Source organism: Coloeus monedula (assembly GCF_965178545.1).
Source record: "Coloeus monedula genome assembly, contig: HAP1_SCAFFOLD_68, whole genome shotgun sequence".
NCBI classification, from domain to species: domain Eukaryota; kingdom Metazoa; phylum Chordata; class Aves; order Passeriformes; family Corvidae; genus Coloeus; species Coloeus monedula.
In genome coordinates this window covers 130,385-155,279 of record NW_028120823.1, presented here as the reverse complement: position 1 = coordinate 155,279, position 24,895 = coordinate 130,385, and the positions used below count along the sequence as shown (strand labels likewise).

General features: G+C 46.8%; 1 protein-coding gene and 1 pseudogene across 2 annotated transcripts in view; one reads left to right on the top strand and one right to left on the bottom strand.

Annotated features, from left to right (window-relative positions):
• Positions 1-19,705, bottom strand: part of LOC309585554 (epidermal growth factor receptor kinase substrate 8-like protein 2) — a 122,990-nt pseudogene extending 103,285 nt beyond the window's left edge. Inside the window, exon 1 of the transcript in view lies at positions 19,628-19,705. The product of the transcript in view is annotated as an epidermal growth factor receptor kinase substrate 8-like protein 2 (transcript). The remainder of the gene's footprint in view (positions 1-19,627) is intronic.
• An 819-nt stretch (positions 19,706-20,524) lies between these two features.
• On the top strand, positions 20,525-22,273 carry LOC309585559 (inositol 1,4,5-trisphosphate receptor-interacting protein-like 1; the record flags this gene model as incomplete). The annotated part of the gene is given in 3 exon segments (XM_082303521.1): positions 20,525-20,756; positions 20,759-20,762; positions 20,950-22,273. Coding segments are annotated over 3 exon segments (1,560 nt in total).
• Between the last annotated feature and the right edge of the window lie 2,622 nt (positions 22,274-24,895).

Genomic DNA, 24,895 nt, shown 5'->3' with positions numbered 1-24,895 from the left:
CATGGAACAGACTGGGCAAATGGCATTAGAGGAAGCACAATCCCTTCCTGGAAGAGGTTTTCTCCTGTGCAGATCAGGCACAGGGCAGGAAGGGAACTTTGGAGATCAGCTGCTTTCCCCCAGAAAGCATCACTCACACCAGCATGGATGACATGACCTGTGCCCACTGCTCACCATGCACCTGGCCAGAATCAAGAGCAAAGGTGGGTTTGGGTGTGAGCACTTGAAAGAACTTTGAAAGAGAAGCAATCACCTTTTGCTGCTTCTTTCTTTCTTGCAGATGCTGGGATTGCCTCTGGGCACATGTGCTGAGCTCTCCCTGCAGGGAACTGTCAGCCCTGAATGCCTGTGCAATAACTGCAGCTGCCCAGGCAGACACAGGAAACTATTCCACACATGAAATTGCCATGACCCAAGGCACTCCTGGAGAGAGAGTGTAGAGAGTTAGAGCACTGATCCTGCTCCCTGCTTTCCCAGTAGTGCATGAACATGATTTCATCCTGATCCTGAGAGCTCCAAGGACAGTAACAACTGAGGTGCCACTGATGCTGCCACTTTTCTGATGGGCCTGGCCCAGAACCATAGCCCAGCAGGGGTCTGTGGGAGCAGTTCAGTTCCCCCTCCCTTCCTGCACTCTGGGCAGTTCCAGGAGCCATCTGATCCCTTTCTGAGGTTGCCACCACAGCCTAAGCTCCCCCCCCCACTGGGCCATGATGGCATCTGCATTCCCAGAGCCAGCGAACGGCTCCGGCCCTCGCACCACTGCTGCACATCAGGCCCGGCCAGGGGAGCTGAAATAAAGCCTGGAACTCTCAAGGGTAAACTGGCACCACAACCACAAACCTCCCTCAGTTGAGAGTAAAGAGGTGTCCCTGTATTTACACATGTCCAGGAACAATACTCCTCTAGAGCAGTCGTGGATTTACTTTTTTATCAGTTGAACTGGCACTGCTGCCACCTGATGCCATTAAATTCTCCATCCCCACAATCCCTGGTTCCCCTTGGCTGTGGGGTTTTTGCTGTCCCACAGTGAGTTAGGAGGGATCTCTGGCCAGCCTTGTTGCCCAAGAGCATTCAAAATCCTAATCCTCACTTCTCTGACTACTGAGTACCTTAAATGCCACTCTGCGTTGTGCAAAAAAGTGCCTTGGGCCCACTGGGAACTGCACATCTCTAACAGCTGTTCTCAGTTATTCCAACTGAGTAAAATAATTATTAAGGAAAAGAGGAACCAGTTAAACCTAACAACTTTTGCCTGATGTTTTCCTCAGGAATGAGTTAGGAGCGCAGTAGCAAGGCCTTCAGACAGGCACAGTGTCTGATATAAACTATATCTGGGCACACATAAAAAATAGGTTATATATAAATAGATAGCTATATGCCCTAATATATAATACATATTTATATTACAGAGTTATGTAAGGCATAAATATCTGCCCTACATATAACCAAAAATATTTATCACCAACTACCTCTAAATTACCCCCTGACCCCTGATGCTAGGAATGTAACATTTTTAGGGATCCTAAAATCAAACAGATGCAGGAAAATAAACCACGATTTTATGCCATTAATTCCAAGATGTTTTCCTGGATGTGTGCTGCTGCGTCTGTTTTTCTGTAAGATCTTGTGCCTTATCCCTGAAGTGCACTCAGAATTGTCAGGATCATGAAATCCATTTGGGATTTTACTGTTGCTGCAGTATCCAGTGAGATGAGTTTTTTCAAAATTATTTCTCTTGGACCGAGCACATCTCCTCAAGTTCCTTCTCACTTTCTGCATCCTGGAAATGCAAAAAGGGAAAAGATCAATGTACAGCTCAAGTGAAACAAATAAAAAGCATCATTTCCCTTCTTTCTCTCCAACCCCAAATCAGTTTTTAAGCATATCATGGAATCCTGGAATGGTTTGGGTTGGAAGGAGTCTTGAAGCTCATCCAGTTCCACTCGCTTCCACTGGGCCAGGCTGCTCCAAGCCCCGTCCAAGCGTGAGTCTGAAAAACCCCAAACAAGTCCCAGATCTAGACAGCCCACTGGAAGAAAACCCAAAATTAATTAGAGCAGCAGAGCCTGGCTTCAGTCTGGCACTTCTCCTTGACAGCACGCAGAGCTGAACGGAGTGGTCAGGGCACACTCGAGGGCAAACTGGGAGAAATCACGGCGGGGTCTGCCCTGGGATGGAGACCCAGCGCCGTCCCGCTCGCCCCCCCTCCGGCCCCAGGGTGGGTCGGTCCCCGCAGCGCGCGCCCCTTCGGCCGGGCTCGCCCACTCTCCGTGAAGAGGGGCGGGAGAGGGGGCTAAGCAGAAGCTGCGGAGACAGGATCCCCTCATGCCGCTTCTCACCGTTGAAGTCCCCGGTGTCGGCCACCACCGTGGTGTGGTGCTTGAGCTGGTCCAGCGTCGACTCCACCTTCTGCCGCTTCACGGGGGACACCGACACGTCCGCGGCTCCGGGGGACTCGCGCGCCCAGGAGGGACGGTACGTGCCCGAAGGGCACCGGCCCGCGCGCTCCCGCCGCCCGCCGCCAATCCCAGCCTGGCTGGGCGGCAGCGGCCAATCAGGAGCGCGGACAGGAGACGGACGAGGCAGCGGGAGGGAGAGCGATTCTGATTGGCTGGTTCGTGAGGGCCGGGCGGGGGTTCGCCTTGGCGACCGTGACGCCGCCATCGTCCCCGACGGAGCGTATCGGGGGAGTCTCCTGGCCCCGAGATCTCTCGGGCCCGGAACCTCCTGTCCCCGGAGTCTCCGTGTCGCCAGAACCCCCGGCAGTCTTCCCCGCGGCCGGTACGGCGCCCGACCCGCCCCTGAGCCACCCGCCCCTCGTGGCCGCGCGGGGCCCGGGCGCGGCCGGTGCCGCAAGGTGGCGGCGGGCAGCCCCTGAGGGAGGCGGCCGTGAGGGAAGGCTCGGGGCCGCGTCGGTGGTGCCCCGCTGCAGGAGCTGAGCGCTCTGGGCTCCCTTCCCCGCCGTTGTGGCAAGGTTCGAAATGGTTTATCGAGTGCAGCTCCAGGCGCTGAGAGAGCCCTCGGCCCAGTAAGGCAGGTGTTTTGGGCTCGTGGTTCGCCTGAACTTTATTTAGGCTGTAAAAGAGGTGATCTTGTTAGTGTGGGCCCACTTGGAAATTGTACTCTCCAAAACATCTACAGAAGGAATTACCAGTTATTTCAGCTGGGTAATTTAATTGTTAAGGAAAAGAGAAGACAAACTTTTGCTTCTGGAAACAGGATGGCTCTTGGCTGGAAATGTTGGAGAATCCGTGTAACAGGCTCCTAGTCATGGGGTTATGCTGTTCCCTCTTTCTGTATGGTTCCACTTGGGACAGCTGCCACAGTCGTTCCCCTTCCAGAGAGGCAAGAATGTGCTTTTGTGCAGCCTTCTCATGCTTTGCCCCTATTCTTAAGACACAGCTATCCAGGCCGTAACATCCTTCCTGTTGAATGTCAGTCCCCAAACCCAAAAGGAAATGTGTGGTTTCAGACATTCTGCTGAGTTTCTGAGACTCTCAGTGACAAAGCATTATGAAAACCCAGTGAAAGAGACGGAGATGGAGTTATAACTTAACTATTTTAATAAATCTTGTACAGTGCATGGTTATATCATTGTCTCCTTCGCTCAGTTACATCAATGTACAGTACTTTATAGCAGTGTCTGCAGGCAGTACAAACAGAACAGATGCACAGCTCAGTCGCGTGGAAATTTGTAAAAGTGGCCTCTGCAATAAGGTCTACTGAGCTATTTGTTTTAGGAAGTGCTCCTGTGGCTCCCGGCTTTACAGAGCTGTCATGTACACTCCTGTTAAAATCCCAGATAACCGTAATTCCCTGTGATTTGCTTTCCTCTACACCCCAGGACTAGAAGATGGTGTGTTTCCTAGCTCAACATTCGTTTTTATTTTCATTTTAGAAACTTTTTCGCCTCCCGTGCTTGCCATCCTGCCTCCCATCTCCACCCTAATCCGGAGCCAGGGCTTCTCAGGAGGATTGTCCTCTTCATCCCTCCCTGACAAGGTGAGTGCCCTTCTCAGATCCTAGCAGGGCTGTGACTAAACCCAGGATCCTCCCCTGCCTGCACCCTAATTCTGCTGGTGAGAGCAGTGTCCTGTTTCAAATGAAGAAAACAGATTATCCATTGGAGACGCTTAAGAATGAAGCCAAAACTAAGGTGCACTGGTGTTCTCAGTTTTAGACATGAGCTCCCCAGATGCTGTTTTAAAGCTTTTTCCATTAAATGTGCAATGACAGGCACAAATTTGGACAAAGACTCAGCATGTGCTGAGAGAGAAAACCCAGCTGTCCCTGGGCTGTGGGCAGCTCTGGAGCTCTGTGTGCTTCACTGCTTTGCAATCAGATTGGTCTGTCAGTCAAACAGAGCTAGAAATGCAATGTGCCAAACTTGCTGTGGACAGGAACTACGCTGCTTGCTTGAGTTTTGAAATGGTGAGTAAATTTTGGAAGCATAATCACTTAATTCTGCTTCTAGGGAGAGGGATTTTCCTCACCCCTATTTACAGATTGCTATATACAAATGCACATAACTTTATGAAGGAAAACGGGAAGTAAAGAGCATCACCCTGTGCTAAATTAGAGGGGTTTTTTTCTTGTGGCCATTTAATTTGTGTTAAACCTGCCTTTCCCAGTGTGCTTTGGGGTTTCAGCTATTTGGGAATCATTTCAGCTGACTTTTTGCAGTGAAAATGTGAAGATGGGGACAAGTGACCAACACCCTGGGAAGGGCTGTGGGTGTGCCTGGGTCGGGAGCAAACGGTCAGGGCTTATCTTCTCCTGGTTTGAGGCCCGGTTTGGCAACACCACCGCAACATTCCAGTGCAGGATCCGTGCCCCAGGGAAGGGCTGCACAGCTGCCCCGAGCCCCAGCCTCTGCATCAGCAGCGGTGGGCGGGTGGAACTCACCTATTTCCAGATTCAAATCCCTTTGTTTGTCATTCCTGCTCATTTCTAGGCACTGAAAGCTCATTTCAGCTGTTCAGAGATAGCACTAGCTGGTCCATGGATTTAAGGAAGCAGCCAGACTTTGGGAATGTGTGTTGCCATTCTAGCCTTGTCCAACGAGGGGGCACAGGGGGACAGGACAAGGACAGGCAGTTGTCACCGGCCCTGTGCTCGTGGGCTGCAGGGGACACCTGCACTGAGGAGGAAATGGAAATGGAAATAGAAAGGGTTAGGTTGCCCAGAGAGGTCATGACTCACCATTCCTGGAAGTGTCCGAGGCCAGGTTGGACAAGATTTGGAACAACTTGGGCTTGTGACAGGCATTCCTGCCCATGGCAGGGGGGTGGAATGGGATGAGCTTTAATGTCCTTTCCTTAAACCCAAACCATTGCAGGGTTCTAAAGCCTTATTCCTCTGGTCCAGGCTCCAAGCCTTGAGGCTGGCCTCTCTTGTGCTGTGTGCCACGCCTGCTCTGCCAGGGGAGAGTGGGGAGCAGGGGACAGCCCTCGGAGAAAAGCTTTGGGGGTCTTTTTTTGCTTGAAGCCAGCCCTTGTACATCCAGCCCCGTGTGAATCCTGCTCTGATCGCATGCACGGAAAATTTCAGTATAAAATATATAGTTATAAAAAAAATACTTCATGCAAAATTAAAACACCTTTCCCAGTGGGACATGGTCTTATTGTCAACCCTTCCCAACAGTGTTCAAGGAATTGTCACTCTGATGGCAGCTGGACCCCAAGGGGAGCTCTGCTGCATCTGGCCTGGGCCAGGAATCATTGCTTTCATTCCCTTTTTTTCTGCACTACTTAGGGCTAAGAGCTGAAATAAAGCAGAGAGACTTTAATTTGCAGAATCAATCCTTTCCTGGCGGCGCTTCGTGATTTCTTGGAGCTCCGACTCCCCTCTGCTTTTCTGGAATGGAAACAAAACAGGCAGTTTGGATTTGAACTTCAAGCTGCAGTTAAGTGACAGTATTTAATTAATGCTGTAAAAGTAGAGCTAGTTTCAAAGAGATAAGTGATATCAGTAAAAAGCAGATTAATTAGTGGAAACAGGGGGATCTTACAGATTTGCTCAAAAGACACTTCGGAATTTTTACGTGTGTTTTATTGCTGGTGTAGGTTTGGTTGCATTTTTTTTCCCCACAATTGTATTTTTTAAAATGCCTGTTTAATGAGCTATCTGACGCTGCTGGTACAGCCCCCATTCCAGCAGGAATTATCCAGAAAAATGCTTACCTCCAGCTGGTTTTTCTCCACTGTGATCTTGCTGTAGACTCTGTTTCCCTCATCACCGCACACCTTCTTCAGCTCCTCTCTGTTGAGGGAGAAGAGCTGAGCTCCGGTGAGGATGCCCACATGTTCCACGGTCCTGGGGAGACACAAAGTAGGGAGGTGACGATTGTGCTGCACGTGGCCTCGTGCCAGAGGTGAGGAGTTGGAGATGGGAGGCCAGGAGCTGCAGTGGGACCATATCACGGGGCCCTGGGGCTGTTCCAAGGTGGCAGCTGCAATTCCAGTAGCATTTCAGGCCTTGGATTTAGTTAGTTAACTGTTTATCTCCAAGAAAATATTTATACCAGAGAAAGGGAGTGACTTTGGGCTCTGAACATTCTGGTTATAGAGCCTGGATTGAACAGGGTTGAAATCTAATTTGCAACACAGGCTCTGTAAGTAAATCCAAGTGGCTTGTCCCAGGTGAGATGGTGCCGGTGGCCTCCCCCGCTCCTTCTCCAGGGAAGGACGAGCATTGCACGTGGCAATAGGGCAAATCTTACTCTTTGCTGAATGACTTGGCCTCCAGCCAGGCTTTGACTTCTTCAGTGCTGGATTCAAAGGTGAGGGGCACGAAAACTTGCTGAGGCTTTTCCACTTTGAAATTCCTGTGGGGAGGCTGAATTTTATTGTTTGTGATCTTCTTTAGCAGCTCGTCGTTCAGCTCATCCGTTTGGTGAATAAGTTCTGTAGAAACAAGTAGGGAATGAAATCAAGTCTTCAGTCAAAAATGCCATTAAATGTTTGTGGGGAAACTGTAAGGCAAATGGGGATGTGGCTCAACATTCTTATTTAAATTCAGCCCAGAAAAGTGATTCCCATTTTCCTGTGCCCCTGTGTTGCCATTTATTTTGCTCCCATCACCCCTTGGCTGTTGCCTGATGTGGAAGCACAGTTCTGTGAGAATCTACAATTGGAGGTTTGGAATTGAGACCTTTTCAGTCCTCTCTGCTGCTTCTAGTCACTAATTTGCTGATCGCAGAGCTCCAGGTTTTGCTCCGCAACAGAACAGAAGCGGCAGGAAGCACAAACTGGGAATGAGCAACACACTCATGATGGGATGAGCTTGAAGGTCCCTTCCAGCCCAGGGCATCCTGTGCTTCTGTGAAAACTCCAGTGACTCTTCATCCAGTATCGCTTTCCCCATGAAACTCCTGAAGACTGTGGAGAATAACTCAGTGATACGAACAGATTTGTGTCCTTGTATTGTGGGGCTTCCTGTCGTCCCAGAAGGGCTCCTGCTTCCAGGAGTGGACAGGGTGGGATAAGGGGTGAGGTGAGCAGGGCCCCTGATCTCTCTCCTGCTCTGTGAGCCCCACAGCATGTGCAGGGTGAGGGAGTGATGCGGATCTCCTGTTTGGCCGGGAATTCTGTGGAACCACATGAAGGAAGCGGCCAGGCGGGCACTGTGTGTGTGCCGGGAGATGAGCAAAAGGAAGTGAGAGAAAGGGATTGACCTGAGCTGTTCCTTAGACACACTTAAACATTTTGGAAGAGAAAGGAAACTCTCTCCTTGGGAGGAGGAGGAGGAAGTTAGAACTGGAGGAAGGAGGCATGGGGTGATCACTTATTGCCCTGCTCGGCCCGGGCCGCCCGAGAGCCCCGGCGGTGTCACAAGCCCCAGGGCTGCTCTCTTGGCTCTTGTCCTGCCTGGAATGGCCTCCAGACACAGTGCTGCTCCATTGCTGTGATCAGTAAAAGGTGCAGGGGAGCCCCTTGGGCAGGTCTGGTCCCCCAAGCGCCCAAACCCAGGGGAGCCCAGAGTGGGACACACACGTGCGTTCTTTGGCGTCCTGTGCGGAGTGGCGCGACAACATCTCAGTGCCCCACTTATCCCCGGCGTAGCTGGCAGGCAGCTTGTGGGTTGGGCTGGATGGGCCATGGCCCCTGGGGCTCAGGTCTCCTTTGTACCTCTGGTTAGACTGGTTAGAAAGGGAAAGAAAAGTAAGAATTTTTTTTGGTCGTTTTTAATTTTCTTAAGCTTTCTGCCTCACACCCACGGAGGGACAAACTGCCGTGTTCTCCTTGTGCTGATGTGGGGCTGGGGAGACCTCAGGTGGAGCTGCATGGAAGAAGTTAATTTCTGGGAATGAAGAACCCAAAGCAAAGTCTGAAGTTTGCGCAAGGGAATTCCTAGTTGTGCCAAACATGTTCGATCTCATTGGAAGGCAGAGCCTCACTGCTCCGTAGCTGGGATGTGAAGCGGGACCACTGCCAAGGGCCTGGAGCGGACTGGAAAGTTTTTTGACGTTTTGATTAAACTAGCAGGGATTTATCCAGAAGCCTGCTGGGCCGCCTTAGGCTTTGCCCAAACGCTGCAATACCAAAATGGGGAAGCAATTCCATGCTTCCCTAGGGTGTTTAGAACACTCCAGCTCCACATTTCTGCAGTGCAAGTTGCAGTATTCAGTTAATTCTCACTTAGATGGTGTTTCCATCTGCCTCCACTCCAGTAACGTGTTCCTGGTGCTGAACTGAACTGGCTGAGGGAAGTGTCCATCTTTAATTTAACCCCCAAGAAAAATCTTGATGTGGAAAAATATGGAAAGCAGGAGGCTGGTGCACAAATAGGAAGGATAGGCCTTATTTGGGAAGACGATCGTAGCAAAATGTGAATTTTATCATAGGAGACTCAGGAATCTCCTGGCTTTGTCTACTTCTGAAGGTCTGTCCTGATTGGTGCATAGTATCCTAAGAAATCAGGGAGGTCTAATGACAACATTATTCCCAGAGGCAGATTGTGCCCTGCAGCTGATACCAGTCAGGTATTACCTGACTACAGACCTGTTTGAGCTCTTCCAGTTTCACCACATCCAGGATATTGTACGGAACATAACCGGCCTGCCCACTCCGGTTGAGCAACTTCCACCACTGCTTATTATCTTCCAACACCTGAGAGAGGGACAAAAATAAATCTGCTGTGGGAAAATGGGATTTCAGGCATAAACAACCAGGATATAGCGGGGCCGAACCATCCAAAAGGTGAAGTTGCCAGAAGGACATCACTGAGGCCAGGAGCTCTAATCAGATCTGTTGCTCTCAGATGCAATCCAGGACTGAAACTTCTCCTGGAAAGCATCAGAATTTATCGTAAGGATGAACAGGAGAGCACCTCTGCATGCTGAAGAACTCATAGTTCCTACATAATGTCCCTGTTTCTCCAGACCTTTTTTTCCTAATGACTGAGTTTCTGATGTCTTTTTGCATTAAAATAAATAATTAAATAAATAAAAAGCCACATTTTGCAGAGAAACCTTTTCCTCAGGTCACAGATCAGTGTCAGCCCAAGTCACGTCCCACCTTGTCCAGCTGCCAACAGTGCTGCAGTAAGAGAAAGGTTATGAGAAAGGTGCTTTTCAGAGAAAACAAATCCTCGTGGAGGAGGAAGTGGTGATAAGGAACCGACCCAGCGGGGGATGAGCAGGGCTCTAGAGCGAGTTGTTGTCCTCCCTCCTCACTGTGGTTAAAATGGGACCGATGTCTTTGAGCTGAGGAAATGACACGACACAGCACAGGCAGCCTGCTCCAGCTTTGGGTTTGAGCAAAGCTTTGTGTCACTGCTGAGATACCACCAGGGAAAATGGAGTTGGTGCTTGTTGCTATCCCGAGCTCTCTCCTGCCCCTGGGGGACACACCTTTTCCAGGAGCGGTCACGTACCTCCAGGATTTCATCCTTCAGCACCGAGAGCTCACTGGCGTTTCGCGCGGTGAAATCGTAGCGGATTTTGGCAAATCTCTTGGGCACAGCCACCCCCTGGGCCTCGAAATTCCTGCAGAAGAGAAGTGGCCTGAAGTTCATTAACCTGAGCTAGACTGTTGGAAGGACTCTGTGTGGAAGCTGGAATTGTATTAGAGGACCATCATAAACTAAAAATATATGTGACAATGTGGCCAGATTGCAATGAATCTAAAGACAGGACAGGGTTGGCTCGAGCTCACAGAGCTGCTGCCTCCAGTGTAAACTAACCGCCTCGTGAAAGCAAATGGTTTTTCACAGACATTATTCAAATAAAAGGGGAAAGGGGAAAAATAACCCAACCAAGAAAAAAGGAAGGTTCCCATTAGCAAAAAAAGCCTACATGAAAAAGTGAGGTTGTGAGCTATGGCCGAAGGGCCGAGTTTGGTGCTGATTCTCAATCAATTCAGCAAATGACAGTGCAATGATGCAACTGTTTTTTTAGTCAAATTTAGTCCTGATTCTTCACAGTAATTTGCCTCAAGAAAATGAGCCCCATATCCTTTGGTGAGTTCCCTGTTGGCTGAGGCCCAGACCTTCAGGCCGTGACTTCTCAACATACTTGCAGTGAGACTGGCTCCCTCTTAATTGCTTCTTTTTGAAGTATGGTTTGTCACTATCATCCTGCTGAAGATGAACAGGGCTGGTGTCTCATCTTCATGTATTCTTCCCCCTCCTCCCCTCTCCTTCTTTTCCCCTTTTTCACCTCTAAATAAATTTCTTCAAGGCGATTTAACCCTGGGATAGTCTAATCCACTTTAGTCCTTCGTGGTCCACCCTCAGATAGATGTGTTGGCACAGAAGAAGTAAGGGTGTTCCTTTAGGATCTGATACTGTAATAAAGGGAAGAGAAAGATGAAACAGGCATTTCATGTTTGTCTGTTTTCTCTCCATGTCGTTTCGTGAACATGTACTCACACTTGGCCAAGAGTAGTGCATTCAGACACTGAATATGAGTGTTGAAGAGGGGACTGAGAAGGAAGAAGCTTAGTGTTCTGCAATAGGAATTATGCTTTGGGGATTTTACGAATTGTTTCCCTCTTTTTCACCATCATGCTCTTCTTGCACACTTCCTTGTCTTTTGCTATTGAGCGAAAGTCTGGAGGCTCAGAAAGCCCAAGTTTCATCTGAGAAAGATTTCCTGTGTCAGAGAGAACGGAAGGGATTCTGTTTCCATCCTTTCATGCCAGGAAGGATGAACTGCCTGTATCAGGAGGTGCCGAATTGGTTCTGGGTGCTGCTGTAGCTCACAGAATTGCAAGACCCAGTGCTGCAGGAGTTCAAATAACAGACCGGTGGAAAGGCTCAGGGGCCACAAGCTGTGCTGCATCTCTCATGGACTTGCAAGGAACCTCTCCTTTGGTGTCTGTGCAAGTGCTGGCTGATGTGGGCACTAGGATTGCTCTTTTAATCAGGCAGCTCCAGTACCTTTCAGAAAAGAATTTTCATGGCACATCATGAGCCATTAATCTCTTGACTAACCATAACATTTCCTTACTCCTTGGTTTTACAGCATTACTCAAACACTGACATTTGTCATTTCACCAGCCATCTCCCTTGACCTCTAGCATCAGGCACTTGCAGGGGGAAGGATCTGGTCTCACAAATATTTTCATACTCTGATCTCTGTGATTTATTAACCATGAAGTTTTGCCTTCAGAACTCAAGATGCCATTTCAAATAATTTAATGTGCAAAAGTCGAGTTATTGGGCAAAAGGGATCCTTGATAGCTGGGTACAAAGGACAGCAGGACTGCTGTTGCTGTTTTCTTTTCAGCTACTGTGCTTGCTGTGTGACCTTGAGGAAATAGGTTCACTGCAGCTTTATGGTTCCGTTTTTGCATAGGGAAAATAAGGGCAGTGATAATTGCTTTCAGTTGTAAAACACTTCAAGATTTATGGAATATGAATGATTCTTACTAAGTGAAAAGTGTTGCAAAGCTGGCTTAGTTGCACACTGTGCTAACAAAATCCCGTATCAGCCTATTGACCCCAGCCTGAAACACTCATTAAAGTTTATAGGACATTTTGGTGGATGAGTTGAGGCAGTTGTTCTGCTGGAAATATCATACTGAAAGCACTTTTAAATCCATCATCCACTTTGACTTTTTTCTCTATTAAAACTAAACACAACTGCTTGCTCTTTCCAGTTTTCTTAGTTTAGTTTTTGATGGGTAAGTACTCACTGTTAACTCAGCTTGTACCCCCATGGCATCTGAGACATTACAGTTCATTCTAGTCACAGCATAAACACACAATAGCTGTTGTACTGAGACAAAAAGAGTTATAAAACATGTAAGATATCCAATGGACTGGTATTAACTATCAAGTTGCATGGTCACTTTTGAATGTCAAATGTTCTTTTTATGGATACTGCATTAATTTAATTTGTGCTTAAACGTTAGCTAGGCTAGACATTGGTGTCTGAAAAGTTTACATATTTTTCCAATGTCAAAATGTGTAAATTTAGTATTAAAGAAACAAAACATATTTACTTGTACTAGAGGAAAAATACTTTCGTAGCAAAGAAATTAACTGAGGTGCTCTTTAGAAATAGGTCTGGCTTGCTTACAGAATTGTTGCTTATGCAGTAAAGCAGATCTACAGATGTTTTCTTTTTTTCTTCCAGATAAAACTTGGATTGTTTGAAAAGTGGGGAGATATTTCACCATAGTACAAAAGAAGATACAGAAGAGGAGAGCAGAATGAGAGCTTTGCAAGTGCCACATGCCTGCAGCCTGCTGTCTTTAGCAATGCTGTTCCTTCCAGTCACTGGAACGTCAAAACAAAATATCCCAAGACTGAAGCTTTCCTATAAAGGTAAACTTTTCAGTAGTTTTTCTGATTCTGGCACTTTGGTTTCGATGTGATACTGCCAGCAGTTCTTTTTGTATTACTAACCAGGAAATACATAATAGAAGCCTTAAAGATGGATGAATTCTGCCTCGGGGCAGTATTAAAATCTGGGTTTTTTGTTGTGTCGGGGCACATGTTTCTGAAGTATAAATGTCTTTTAAAAGTATTATTTCAGTTTGCTCCAAGAGGATGTTAACAGACTATACATAAATTAGAGGGGAGTGGTCCTTGAAAGGCTCTGAGGTGCATTGGAGACATTCCTGTGTGGCTGGTGCGGATGATGTGACACATGGAGGACATTCACACCTTCCTACAGCATCAGAGAAAGTTGAGAGAGCTGACTCAAGTGTTTCAAGGGGACTGACATTTATTTTTGTAATAATTCTTTTTCTATCACTAAGTGGGTATGTTAAACTCTTCATATGTGGTTTTCTTTCTCCTTGCCTCTTTGGATCACAAAAGCATGATTCTCTGCAGAATTTCTTAGTCTTGTGTGTAGTTCTTGTTAAGAATGGTACCGTCTGAGGGATTTCAACACAGACATATTTATGTATTAATGGCCAATTTTTTAAAGAAGGTGGATTTCTTTTTGCTTTGCATGTACAGTACACCTCCACAGGCACAGAGATGTGTCACTGACACTTCCTTCTTTAGTGAAAACAAATGCTCTCCAGTTAGTTATGTTTCAGCTATGTCAGCCCCTTGCCCTTAGGGGAGCTATTTCTGCTCTGTTTTTCAAACTTATGTCTTCCTATGCATTGCAGAGTTACACTCAGGATGGTGTGATGGGACAGGCTGTAGAGCCTTCATCGGGGCTTATGATATGTTTATCATGAGTTTAACACCCAGAGAAATGTATTGAGTAAGCAGAATGACATGCTATTTATTTACAAGCTTCTCTTTTGCTAGATTTGCATGCCACTGTGCATGCTATTCCACTGTGTATATAAATGTGTTTGGATGTGTTTGTGCGAGAGAGACAGAGGAAGCAAGATCAAGGGATCTTGACAACATTTTTATAAATTCAGGGAACAGTTGCACTCCCTGAAGCCAATGCATACAGAAACTGAAAGAGCTGACATGAGTTATGAAAGTTAGCAGTAAAACCCTCCTGACATACAGCCGGCCTTCTCACAGCTAGGCCTTTTGAGCTAATTCCCAAAAGCAGCATATACCATATGGCCATGGCATTTACTGTGGATTTGACACTCACGATTAGTGAATTCCTCTCAACTTCAAAAGCAGATAGCCTTTGGCAAAATCCTGATGGATGCCTTTGGCAGGTAAAGAGGGGGAGAAAGAAAAATTAGTGAGGTCAACACAGGGGAAAAAAAATGGCTGAAATCTTAGTTTAAAATAGTGGCAGAGACCTGCTGGGAACAGTTGGGAAAATGCCTGAGCTCGTTTAAAAAGACAGTGAGCAGATGATTGATATTTAGGCCCTGACCCAAACTTTTCTTAGCAACTTTATAAACCTTTCAGTTTGGCTTGAGGGATACCATTTCCTGTCCAAACTTATTCACCTATATCCCTGTAGGGGGGGAAAATCAACAACAGATACAGATGCAAAACAGCACATAAATCTTAGTTTTGAGAGCTGTGATGGAACTGAAAAGTCAGAAGAAAGAGAATTACCAGAATTTATTGTGCCTTGTCTTACTTTCTTGGGGGGTTGGAAGGTGTATATTTTTCCACATGGAACAAGAAATAATTTAATGCTGTTTTTTCACATTTATGTATTGTAAATGATTCCAGTATGGCTTATCATAATTAAACTATATTTTGCGTGTTGACAACAGAATATCAGATGTACTGAATATTTAATATAGTTGTGAGAATTAAGTCCACCTTCCTCCCCCCAAATCTTTCAGACAAAACAATTCCAAGGTTTCTGAGAATAAGATGTAGGAGAAATGAACTGTTTTGCCAGTTCTCATAAAATTGTTAGTCATGTCACTGACAAGTCCTGGCATCTCTGTTCTTTGGAATTCATACTTGAACTCTCATGAAGAGGAGAATACAGGGCTCTTTTCCTTCTTTATGGAAAACAGATGAGAACTGGCCACATCAGGCAGTTCCAAAAACCTGGTCACATGTGTCTTTGAAGGGAAGGTTTCATCTCCTTTCAGGTGCAATGTGCTTATGGCATAGCTCCATCTTCCCAGAAGAGCTGAGCATTTGCTGGGGCAGGAGAGCTGGAAGTAAGCGGGACTTTGCTCTGCAGTTACTGAATCTTCCAGTTGCATCAATCAGTGGTGGATGGAGGAAGAGGGGGAGGGTAGGGTGGTTAAAGATGTGTCTATAACTGCAGGAGTGCTTCAATAAACCACAGCATGTCAAAGCTCCTTTGTGTTCAAACAGCAATTGAAATTTTAGACCTTCTCTGAATGGCAGTTATAGGTTTCCTTCTTCTCAAGGTTGTCATCTTAACGAATGGGAATCTGTGCAGGAAATGTTAAGATATTCCAGTGAGTGATGTTGGGATCAATGTAAAGTCATACAATGGATTTCCTTTATTGTTTGTCCCAGTCTAAAGATGTGTTCTAAAAAATTGTGCATGTATAAAACTAAAACTACACACAAATCAATTAAAATATGTTGTAGTACAGAATCAAAGTCATATATTTTCCACCTGTGTTAACCGAATACACTATGATCTTTAATCACATATCTCATCCTTTCACATTTTCCCTGATCCATTAGTTGAAAAATTCTCTTATTCACTCAGACTTAACGTTTAGATACTCGTTCATGTCATTACTATCCCAGAAATTGTCACTCCTCTTGTGATGTTTTTAGGGTGCTCTCACTGCATATACCTTACTTATTCTGTGTATCTTAGATACTTCTACAAGATTGAGGTGCTTTTACTATTACAGCTTTAATATTAGGAGAAGGTAACAAACTGTCTTCTAATAGAAGATTATGATCTTTAGAAAACCAGGGGATGATTTTGAGTAATATTCCATATTTTGACTCTCTTTGCCTAGTACTGCTTTCAGTCTAAGACCAACAGTGTGTATTTATCACTCATTTTCATGTAGCTGGAGATAACCTGTGACCTTCATCCAAACTGCAGAACTCCACAAGCACAGAAGTGATATTCAGCTTCCCTAAGCAGCACGTCCTTGTTGTCTGCTGCCTCATTTAACATCCTCATTCCAACCTCTAGAGCAGATGCAGAAGGTTTTCATATACCAGTCTAATTCATTAATGTCATTTTCAGGACAGCATCAGTTCTGTTACTAAAGAATGGAAGGCTCAGTGTCCTAATTCATGTATGTTTAATTCATACAGTGTAGACAGTCTTGTTTCTGTTTGATCTTCTGAGTAATAATTTTTCCTAATGCATTGGGAGGTCCTTCCATAAATATCGTGTGTGTGTCTTTTTAGATTTTACTTCATAGGGAGAAGTAAAGAATAGCCAGACCAGAAGGTTGATTGCCTTCTGAGAAAAAGAAGAAAAAAAAGCAAATTTTTCTCAATTTGTGGCTATCCTAAAATTTTCCTGCTGAAAGAGAGAATCCTAATTGCAAATTTAACCCTATTGATTTGATTTACTTGGCTGCTTTTCATGGACATTTTAGTAAGTGCAGTCTGTGTTCTCAGTGAATGCATTTATATTACAAAAGTGTGCACCCTAGTTTCTTGGCTGGGGGGCATGCCCTAGCCCAGATTTGGACATTGTCACCAGTGACATCCACAAACATCTATCATTCCCGTGTGGGAATGTGGCCATTCCCCAGAGCAAGCCATGCTTACTGTGACAGCGGTGACTTGGTCAGAGGACCAGGAATCCTGCATTGTGACACAGTACAGAGGAATAAGCAGGACTGAAGGCAACGTTTGGCTTTTAAAGCAGGATTTACTTAGCACTGTTAAAAACGACTGTGGTAGTAATTTACATCTAATAAACAAAAGCATTATTCTCAGCTGATTTGTTTTTCTCCATATAGAATGAATTAAGATGCAGTCTCATTCTCACTGAAGTCATGGCAAGAGTTTTTCCACTGAAGTAAATTGAAGCAAGATCAAATTCACGCTCTTCACTTTTTTCATCTTACCTAAGTAAACTAAAGACAGGTAGTTCTTTCTCCTCTGCTGAAGGATGACAGTGCTAAATCATCAGCTCCACATGGAAATTAGCCATGTTTAAGGATTGTTTAGTTTCACGCAGTGTTTTGCGCACAGGATTTTCTTCCCCCAGAGTGATCCATTCTTAAAACATGGTGAAAAAGCAAACAGAGAACATTTTGGTGCCAGGAATTCTTTTGAAAATTTGACTGGGTGAGTGCATTTCCTTAATGTTCAAAAATTCTCCTTTGACCATGCTATTTAACAGTGTCAAGCATTCTGTTCTCTATATTGTTTTTGCTTTAAACCTGTTTCATTTTAGAACTGATGAGATGCTTAACTGTTGCATCAGAGCAGTTAGTTTGTTCAGTTTCAGTACAGCTGGCTTATTTCCATGTCATGCATCATTTAATTATACATATAGAACATAGTTAAAATTGTACAGCTCCATGAGCCTCACTTAAACTGTCTGTGGCACTGCAGTAATCCCAGTACCCTGACAGGGTGTTGCACAGCTGTGACTGGTTGGAATGTGGTAAACTGGTGATGTGTAAGAGAGCCTGGAAGTGAGCTTGCATTTTGCAGCTGTGCTTGCTCTACTGGAAGAGGAAGTTAAACCAGAAAAAAACTGCTCTTGTGGCAATATCAGCATCTGTAAATCTGAATGCTTAATGAAAATCAAGGAAAATGTGCTGAGTGAGGAAGTGGTGCTTTTCCCTTGTTTGTCATTTAATTAATTTTTGGTGGTTTGTTATTTCTCAGAAAAATCTATCTCAGATTCCTCTGTGGAAAAACATGAAGTGTTTATGTGAGAGTGAAGATCCTAGTATTGGATGATTGTCTAGATATGCAAAAGACTTTGCCTGTTTTGTCTCAAAAATGCTTTCTGGAGGCAGTGATCATTGAGACTTAAAATGTACCCTAGCTTGAAGATGGATGGGCACTGCTGTCCATGTGTATATGCTGTCGACTGAGTATAAACTTGAAGGCATCTATTACATCTTAGTAATGGGAAAAGCAGCAAATTTCTTACAGACATTTTTTTCCTTTTTTAAGCTAGTGAACTTGAAGGTCAGATTCAACTATATGTTGCATTTTCTGTCATATAATTATCATATCTATAATGTCCTGAAGAGCAGCCTCCAGTCAGTGACATCAACAGTTTACACAGCAGTTGAACTAAGAATAACCTTGGAGAACTGACCCATGTCAACCTCTTATGAGTGTAAACTGTAGTTCACAACAGTTTCTGTTTTTTCATGATCACAGAAGGGCCTCAGTTGGATAAAAGAAGAATTGTGTTCAAAAAATACAAAACTATTCTGCTGAATGTTCACTTTACTGTATCTCAGAAGAGGAGAGGAAACAAAACTGAAAGAGTAATACTTAACAAAGTATTTTTGCTCCCTTATAAAAAGAAGGACAGGACAACATCAAAAACAGCTTCCCTAGAAGAATGCAGGGAAGATACATGATAAGTGGCATCAGCTTGGAAGAGGGATCAAAACTCTTTCTTTGATTGCTTTTACTAATGACATCTGTTTAAGCAAATCCAATTCAGAGCAGTTTCAGGAATCCCAAACTTGTTCTCTTTCTGAGCACTATTTGGAGGGCATGATCTGCCTGACATCAGTGTCTGTCTAGCAGTGGACATCTGTGGTCACTATGCAGGTGCTCGATTCACATCCTGTTTCCTTTTCCTCCCTCCCCATTTCTGCAGTTCCATTTGTAGGTGAGTTCCCCAAAGAAGAGCTGAGGAACATAAGGGATGACTCTTCCGTACTCACAGTCCTTTGGAGATAAATACACAGAGATAGCAGAAAGAGTCAGAATTTCCTTTAATAAACCAGTGCAGTATCAGACAAGTCAGAGAGATTGGTTAACTCTGTTTAAGGCAGACAATTTTGAAGATGGTGGGAGTGACAGATGTACATCTTTGCTACAAATTTGAAAAATGAGACATTCTACTTTCTGAACAAAATCCTGGCTATCCCAGAATTTTGCACTGTGTTGAACCATAGAGTTTTAAGAGCTGAGAGGTTGTTGAAGACACCAAAATTTTGTAATTAACTTACTGGGCCTCTTTAAGGAGGGTGTTACGTCTTCCTGTGCATCATTCAAGCAGCCTGGATTTCTTTCAGAAAGATTTCTCACTAAATCTGTAACAAAACATTAGCCTATATGACATCCTGCCCCAAAAGTAATAAATATAAATATTATTAATAAAAAATGTCCCCCTCCAAGATTAAATAAAAGCTTACACCTATATACCAAGAGCATCCACGGATCATGTCACACAAATTTATATTTGACAAGGGTTTGTGTGGGAGGGCGCTTGTGCCTGCTTTGTACAGGGAAGCTCTGGGGTTCCCAGGTTCACGACTGATGGGTCTGCACTTTGTGTCTGTTGAGGCTCTGGGTGCCCAGGGCCATGAGCAGTTCCCGGGCTGGGGATGGCGGGTGGGGCTGGCCTGTGATGCGCTCTGGGGCCTGTGACAGCACAGGGGCCGTGTCACAATGGGGGCAGCTATAAAAGGCCCCATTGGTTGACGCTGCCCCCAGTAGAGCCTGGGCAAGCGGTGAGTGCCCACAGGCGGTGGGGAGGCAGGGCTGGGGGAGGGCTGGGGCAGAAGCGCTGGCACCCGGGGCGTGTGTTCTGTCCCTGCGTCCAGGGCCCAGCCCCTGGCGGGAGCGCCTTGCTCAGGCTCGGTGCTTGCTGGGGCAGCGGTGCAGGCCTTGCCTCCTGCCAGCTGCCGGGGGCCCTCTCCTTCCTGCTGCCACATCCCCGTGGCTCCTGCCCTGCACTGGCTGCCTCCATTCTGGCCCTACTGAACCCCTTCTGTGTGTCCTCTTGCAGACCATGGCTTTATTGTCATTGCTCTTCGTGCTCGTGCAAAGCCTGATCCAGTACCCCCAGCCAGCTGGGGATGGGCTGGATGAGGCCACGCACCGGCGAATGCAGGAGCGTGAGGAGCTGCTCGACCGCGAGATGGCTCGGCTGCTGCAGGAGCTGGAGCAAGGGCCCCCAGAGCAGCAGGACGAGGGCTGGGGAGCCCTGCTCTTTGGTGCCCTGCAGCAGTGGCCATTCTGGGCTCTTGCTGGACTCCTGCTCCTCTTGGGCCTGTGGTTTAGCTGCAGGAGGAGTCCTGAAGCCAGCAAAACCAACAGCAGCGGCAAGGACCAGACCTCCTGCAAGACCTTGGGAGAGGAGAAGGAAAAAGAAAAGGAAGAAGACAATTTGGATTCCGAGAGAGATGGAGAAAACATTGATGTGACTGTGGAGGCAGATGACAGTGGCAGCGGAAATGAAGGAGAAGGCAGTCCTGTGGCTGCAAATGAAGGAGACGACAATGATGCCAATGAACGAGATGAAGATGTGAAGTTGAAGAAAGACAGTGATGTTAAAAGTGATGATGGCCATGATGCAAGGAAAGATGAAGGCTGGAGTGATGGGAATATGCCAGGAGACAATACTGCTGAAGGAAATGAAGAAGAACCTGGCAATGTTACTGGAGGTGTGGAAGACCTAGATGAAGCAAATGAAGGAGAAAACAAGGATGTGAAGGTGGAGCCAGACAAGGATGCTGGAAAGGAAGAAGAAGGAGATGGAAATGAAGAAAAAACCGATGATGCGTATATGAAAGCAGGCAACGATGACGTACGTGAAGGTGAAGATGGAAAGGAAGAAAAAGTGGATGTGAAAGTGCAGGAAAGCAGTGATGCCAGTGAACAAAGAAGCAGTGATTGGACAGGACAAGAAGACAGCCGTGATGGTGAGAATGCAGTAGACCATTGTGGTTTTGCTGCAACTGAGGAAGAAAAGAAGGACATTGGAAATGAAGAAAGCAATCTTGGAGACAAAGATGAGAAAGCCAGTGCTGCCGATAGGAAGGGAGAAAAGAATGAAAATGGAAATGGAGAGGAACATGGCAATGCTGCTTCAACTGAAGAAGGTGTTGATAAGATAAATGAAGGAGAAAGCAGCAATATGAAGCTGAAGGAAGACAGTCATTCCAGTGAACACAGAGCCACTGATTGGAATGGGAAGGATCAGGAAAACAGGGATGCGAATGTGAAAGGCGAGAAGAATGAAGATGGAAAGGAAGAAGAAGGTGGAAATGTGGCTGCCAGTGAAAAAGAAGGCAGTGGTGCTGGCAAGGACAAAGGCAGCAGTGGTGGAATTGAAGAGGAAGAAGACGCCTGTGACGTTGGGAATAAGCGAGGAATCCTTTTAGTGGATCGCATACAGTGTCCTGTCGAGGACGTGGAGAGAGGTCGCTCAGTGGCAGCTGAGCTGATGGAGAGCTTCACGCGTGTCTTTATTGACAGTGTGAGCAATAGTTTCTACCCGGTGCCTCAAGAAGCCATCGGGGTGGGCAGTGCCTTTGAGGGTTGGAGTCCCCGTGAGCAGGATGTGGTGTACCGCGTGCTGGTCCCACTGAATCCCCCACCGGGACACGCCTTCCACCTGGAGCTGAACAGTGCAGGGCAGATGGCAGCAAGGACCTTCTGCGTCCGTGTGGAGCTGGTGTGCACGTGCGAGAGGGAGCAGCTGGGCGAGAAGCTGTTGTGCTTCCTGCACCACTCGCAGGAGGAGCTGCGGCGGAAGCAGAAGCCCAGCCTCCTAGAGACACTCTGCACCGGCTCCTACCTGGACGTGGAGAAAACCTCCCACTGGTTCTACCAGCTGGTGAGATGCTCGTGGCTGCATTTGCCTCAGTCGTACTCATGGCACTTGGTGTTTCAGCCCTGCAGCCGGTCCTGCCAATTCCGGCTGAGCAAAGGCAAGAAGAGCCTGATGGTGGAGATGCTGTTTGGGGTGCGCCACGGGGACTCCGACATCTTTGTGGTCAGCCAGCCCACAGAGGCCCAGAAAGGCGGCTCCAGCATCTTTGTGAGCAGCCAGCCCGCCGAGGCCGACTCCATCGCAAGCACAGCGTGGCCTGAGACGTACGCTGTGGCAGAGGCAAAATTCTTCCAGCACGTCGCCAGGCAGGTGCCGTGTGAGAGCTTGCACCTGAAATGCCTGCAGCTCTTCACCTGCATCCTGAGGGGCACAGGGTTTTCCAGCTCGACCTGGAAGACTGTGGTCATGCACGTGCTGACCACCGTACCGCTGTCCCAGTGGCGCAGGAGGGAATTTGCGCGGCGGCTGTGGGACATCATGGCATACCTGCGCCGCTGCCTGCAGTTGAAACGCCTGGAGCACTTTGTCCTGGGCAACCAGAGGCTTCCTGCGGAGATCAGCTTGCCGCCGGCAATGCGAACGGTCGAGCCGCTCAACCTCTTTGAGCACCTGGCCCGAGATCCGGCCGCCCACGCAGAGGCGATGCGAGCTTACGGTCAGCTGCGATTCCGCCTCTGGATGCTGCTCTCCAACCACTGAGAGGAATTCCCTGCACAGAGCTGTGCTGGGGGGGCTCCCACCCGATGGCAGCCACGTGAGCACTGCATAATTCTTGCTTTTTTCACTGGCAATCCTGAAGCTGCTTTCCTGTTCCTGCGGAAGGAAGATGCTGCGGCACATTAATTCATTGTGCAGACACACATCTCTGTGTGGCCTTGCCCTTCACCTTTCAGTTTACCACGGTGCTGTTGCAATGTTCCTGCGTCTACGAGGCAGAAACTGGCTCCACCTGCACATCCTTACAGAAGACTATGAACTGACAGAGGTTGCTTGGCATACCTCCAAGTCCAAAAAAGAGCCTGTTAGGGACTTAATGTAATTCTTCAGTAAGCTGTACTTATTGTAGTTTTTTAAGGATGTAGTTTTTCTTAGTATATGAAAGTACAACAGGTAGTTTTAAGTCACACTACCATGGAAGAATAGGTAGTCCAAGTTTTCATAATGGGAACTGGATATATTATCCATGCTTCAAGAGGCCCTTTAGTATTGTCAGTGTGTAAACTATTTTGTAAACTTACCCTTAGTTTAGGCAATTAAACTACACTGCTGTAGTTGCTTGGCTGCTTTTCAGTAATATCCAGATATTTATGTTAGGAAAAACAATAAAAGGAGAGAAGTTTCTCAAATTGCCTGAAAAGTGTCCTTCTTTATATTTAATCCAATGGTTCTTAGAGAACGTCCATCCATTGCAGCTACCTGAAAAAATGACAGAGTGACTCAAGCGGTGATTGTGTCCAGCAGTCACATCTCGGTATTGCACTTCTGCAACTCACTAGAGCAGGGGATTAATTTTGTCTCATGAATGCAACCAGAAGTCATGATGGTTGAAACAGCTAAAATATTAATTAATCCTCCCAGTGCTGCTTCAAACCTGCCCCTCCTCATTCAGAGCATGGGAAAGAAAGCTGCTGTGGCCCACGTCAGAGAGGGAAGGCCTCTGAAGGGACAGGAACAAGCAGCTCCATGTGAGGAGAGCAGGCAGGAACCTCCCAGAGGAGGATCGCTGCCAACAGCAGAACTCGCTGTTCCACTGAGAGGGAACTGTGCTCGCTGGGGTCCCTGCCTTTTGCTTCCTCTGCTGGGCAGGCACTGCTCCCACCACAGCCCCTTTGGCCCAGCTTGTGGAAGGAGGAGAACACCCTCCCTGCTCCCTTCTCCCCAAACACACACACCCACTTTGTTCCCCTCTCCTCTGCCCCCAGCTGCAGAGACCTGCCCTTTCCCTTGCTCCAGCGCTCATCAGCCCCTTCCACAAGGACATGTGCTCTCAGTGGGTAGGACTTGATCTCTGTGTGCCATTGAGCCTTACGGCCTGACCGCACAGCTTGTGTGGCCTCTGGAGCGATGCTTGGAGTCAGGGAGAAGCACGGCCCCCATGGCTTCTTGCTGCACAATGCACCCAGGGCTAGATTGGCCAGGGCCAAAACTATTGCAGGTGGTTAAACTGTGGGTGTGGCTGTGAGTTTTGGTGCAAGTGTGCTGTGTGTCTGAGGAGCATGCTGGGAGAGGGGAAGGGCAGAACCTACAGCTGTCCAGTGTTGCCACTGAAATACTGCTGTGCAGCTCAGGTGCTGATTTTAACTGGTCAGTAGTATGCAACCCCACTAGGATGGAAATTGAAAACAGTGCTCCATAAGAGCAAGCATAGCCAAATGATCTGGATGTCTTTCTGGCACTGAGCTGTTCTTTCAGGCCTTGAAAACAGGGGCAGCTCTGATAAAGTAACTGAGCAGCTGGTTGGTATTAACTCTCCTTTGCACTGTCAATTCACCTTCTTTGGGAATAGCTCACCCTGCTCTGTGTCTCTCCTAAGCCTGTCAGTATCGATGTGAATGTGCTTTTCACACCCATGCCATCTGGCACTGGTATTACACCAGAGTTCCTCCTGCCACTGCAGTTCAAGGTCTTTCAATTTTTGCATGAAAGTCTCGTCTCCTATGTTATGGACACTGCACTCCTTAGGAAGCTGACAAATACATTTGAACATAGTGGGAAAAATGTTGAAGTGGAAGCGTTGCGAAGATGTGTGGCCAATTTCACAACATCTTTCCTGTGGAACTGCTGCAGGCTGAATGGAGCAAGTCCTGCTGTCAGATGTTCATTCGGAGAAAGCAGGTTTGAATAAAATAAGTCACAGCCAGAGAACTGTCAGCGCTTATCAATAGTGTCAAGATACGAGTTTCTGTAGCCAATTGTCCTTTGGATTTACTAAAGAAAATCCCTTACTGGTTTAAATCCTGGACACTGAAATCCACAAGAAAATTCCCATTTGCTCCAAAGCGAAGTCCCTTTCCCTTTCTTCCTGCTTCCTTCATCAGTGAAGCACAAACTGAGTTAGAATTTAAAACTGTGTTCTTCTCTGTACAGCCCCTACCAGAGAGGATGAGCAGAAGTATCAGGACAACCTGGTGGTGTCTTCTCTGGCCTTAAACATCTGGGCTGTAAGATGTAGCGAAGTCATTTATCTTGCCTCAGCGTTGCCATGTTCATGTCCAGAGAATGGCCTGTTGTCAGAAGCCTTTCTGAAGACGCAGTTACTTGAAAATTGCAGGTGCAGGTGCTTGCAGCTACTCTAACCTTTTGTGCATCCTTCTGAGGGAA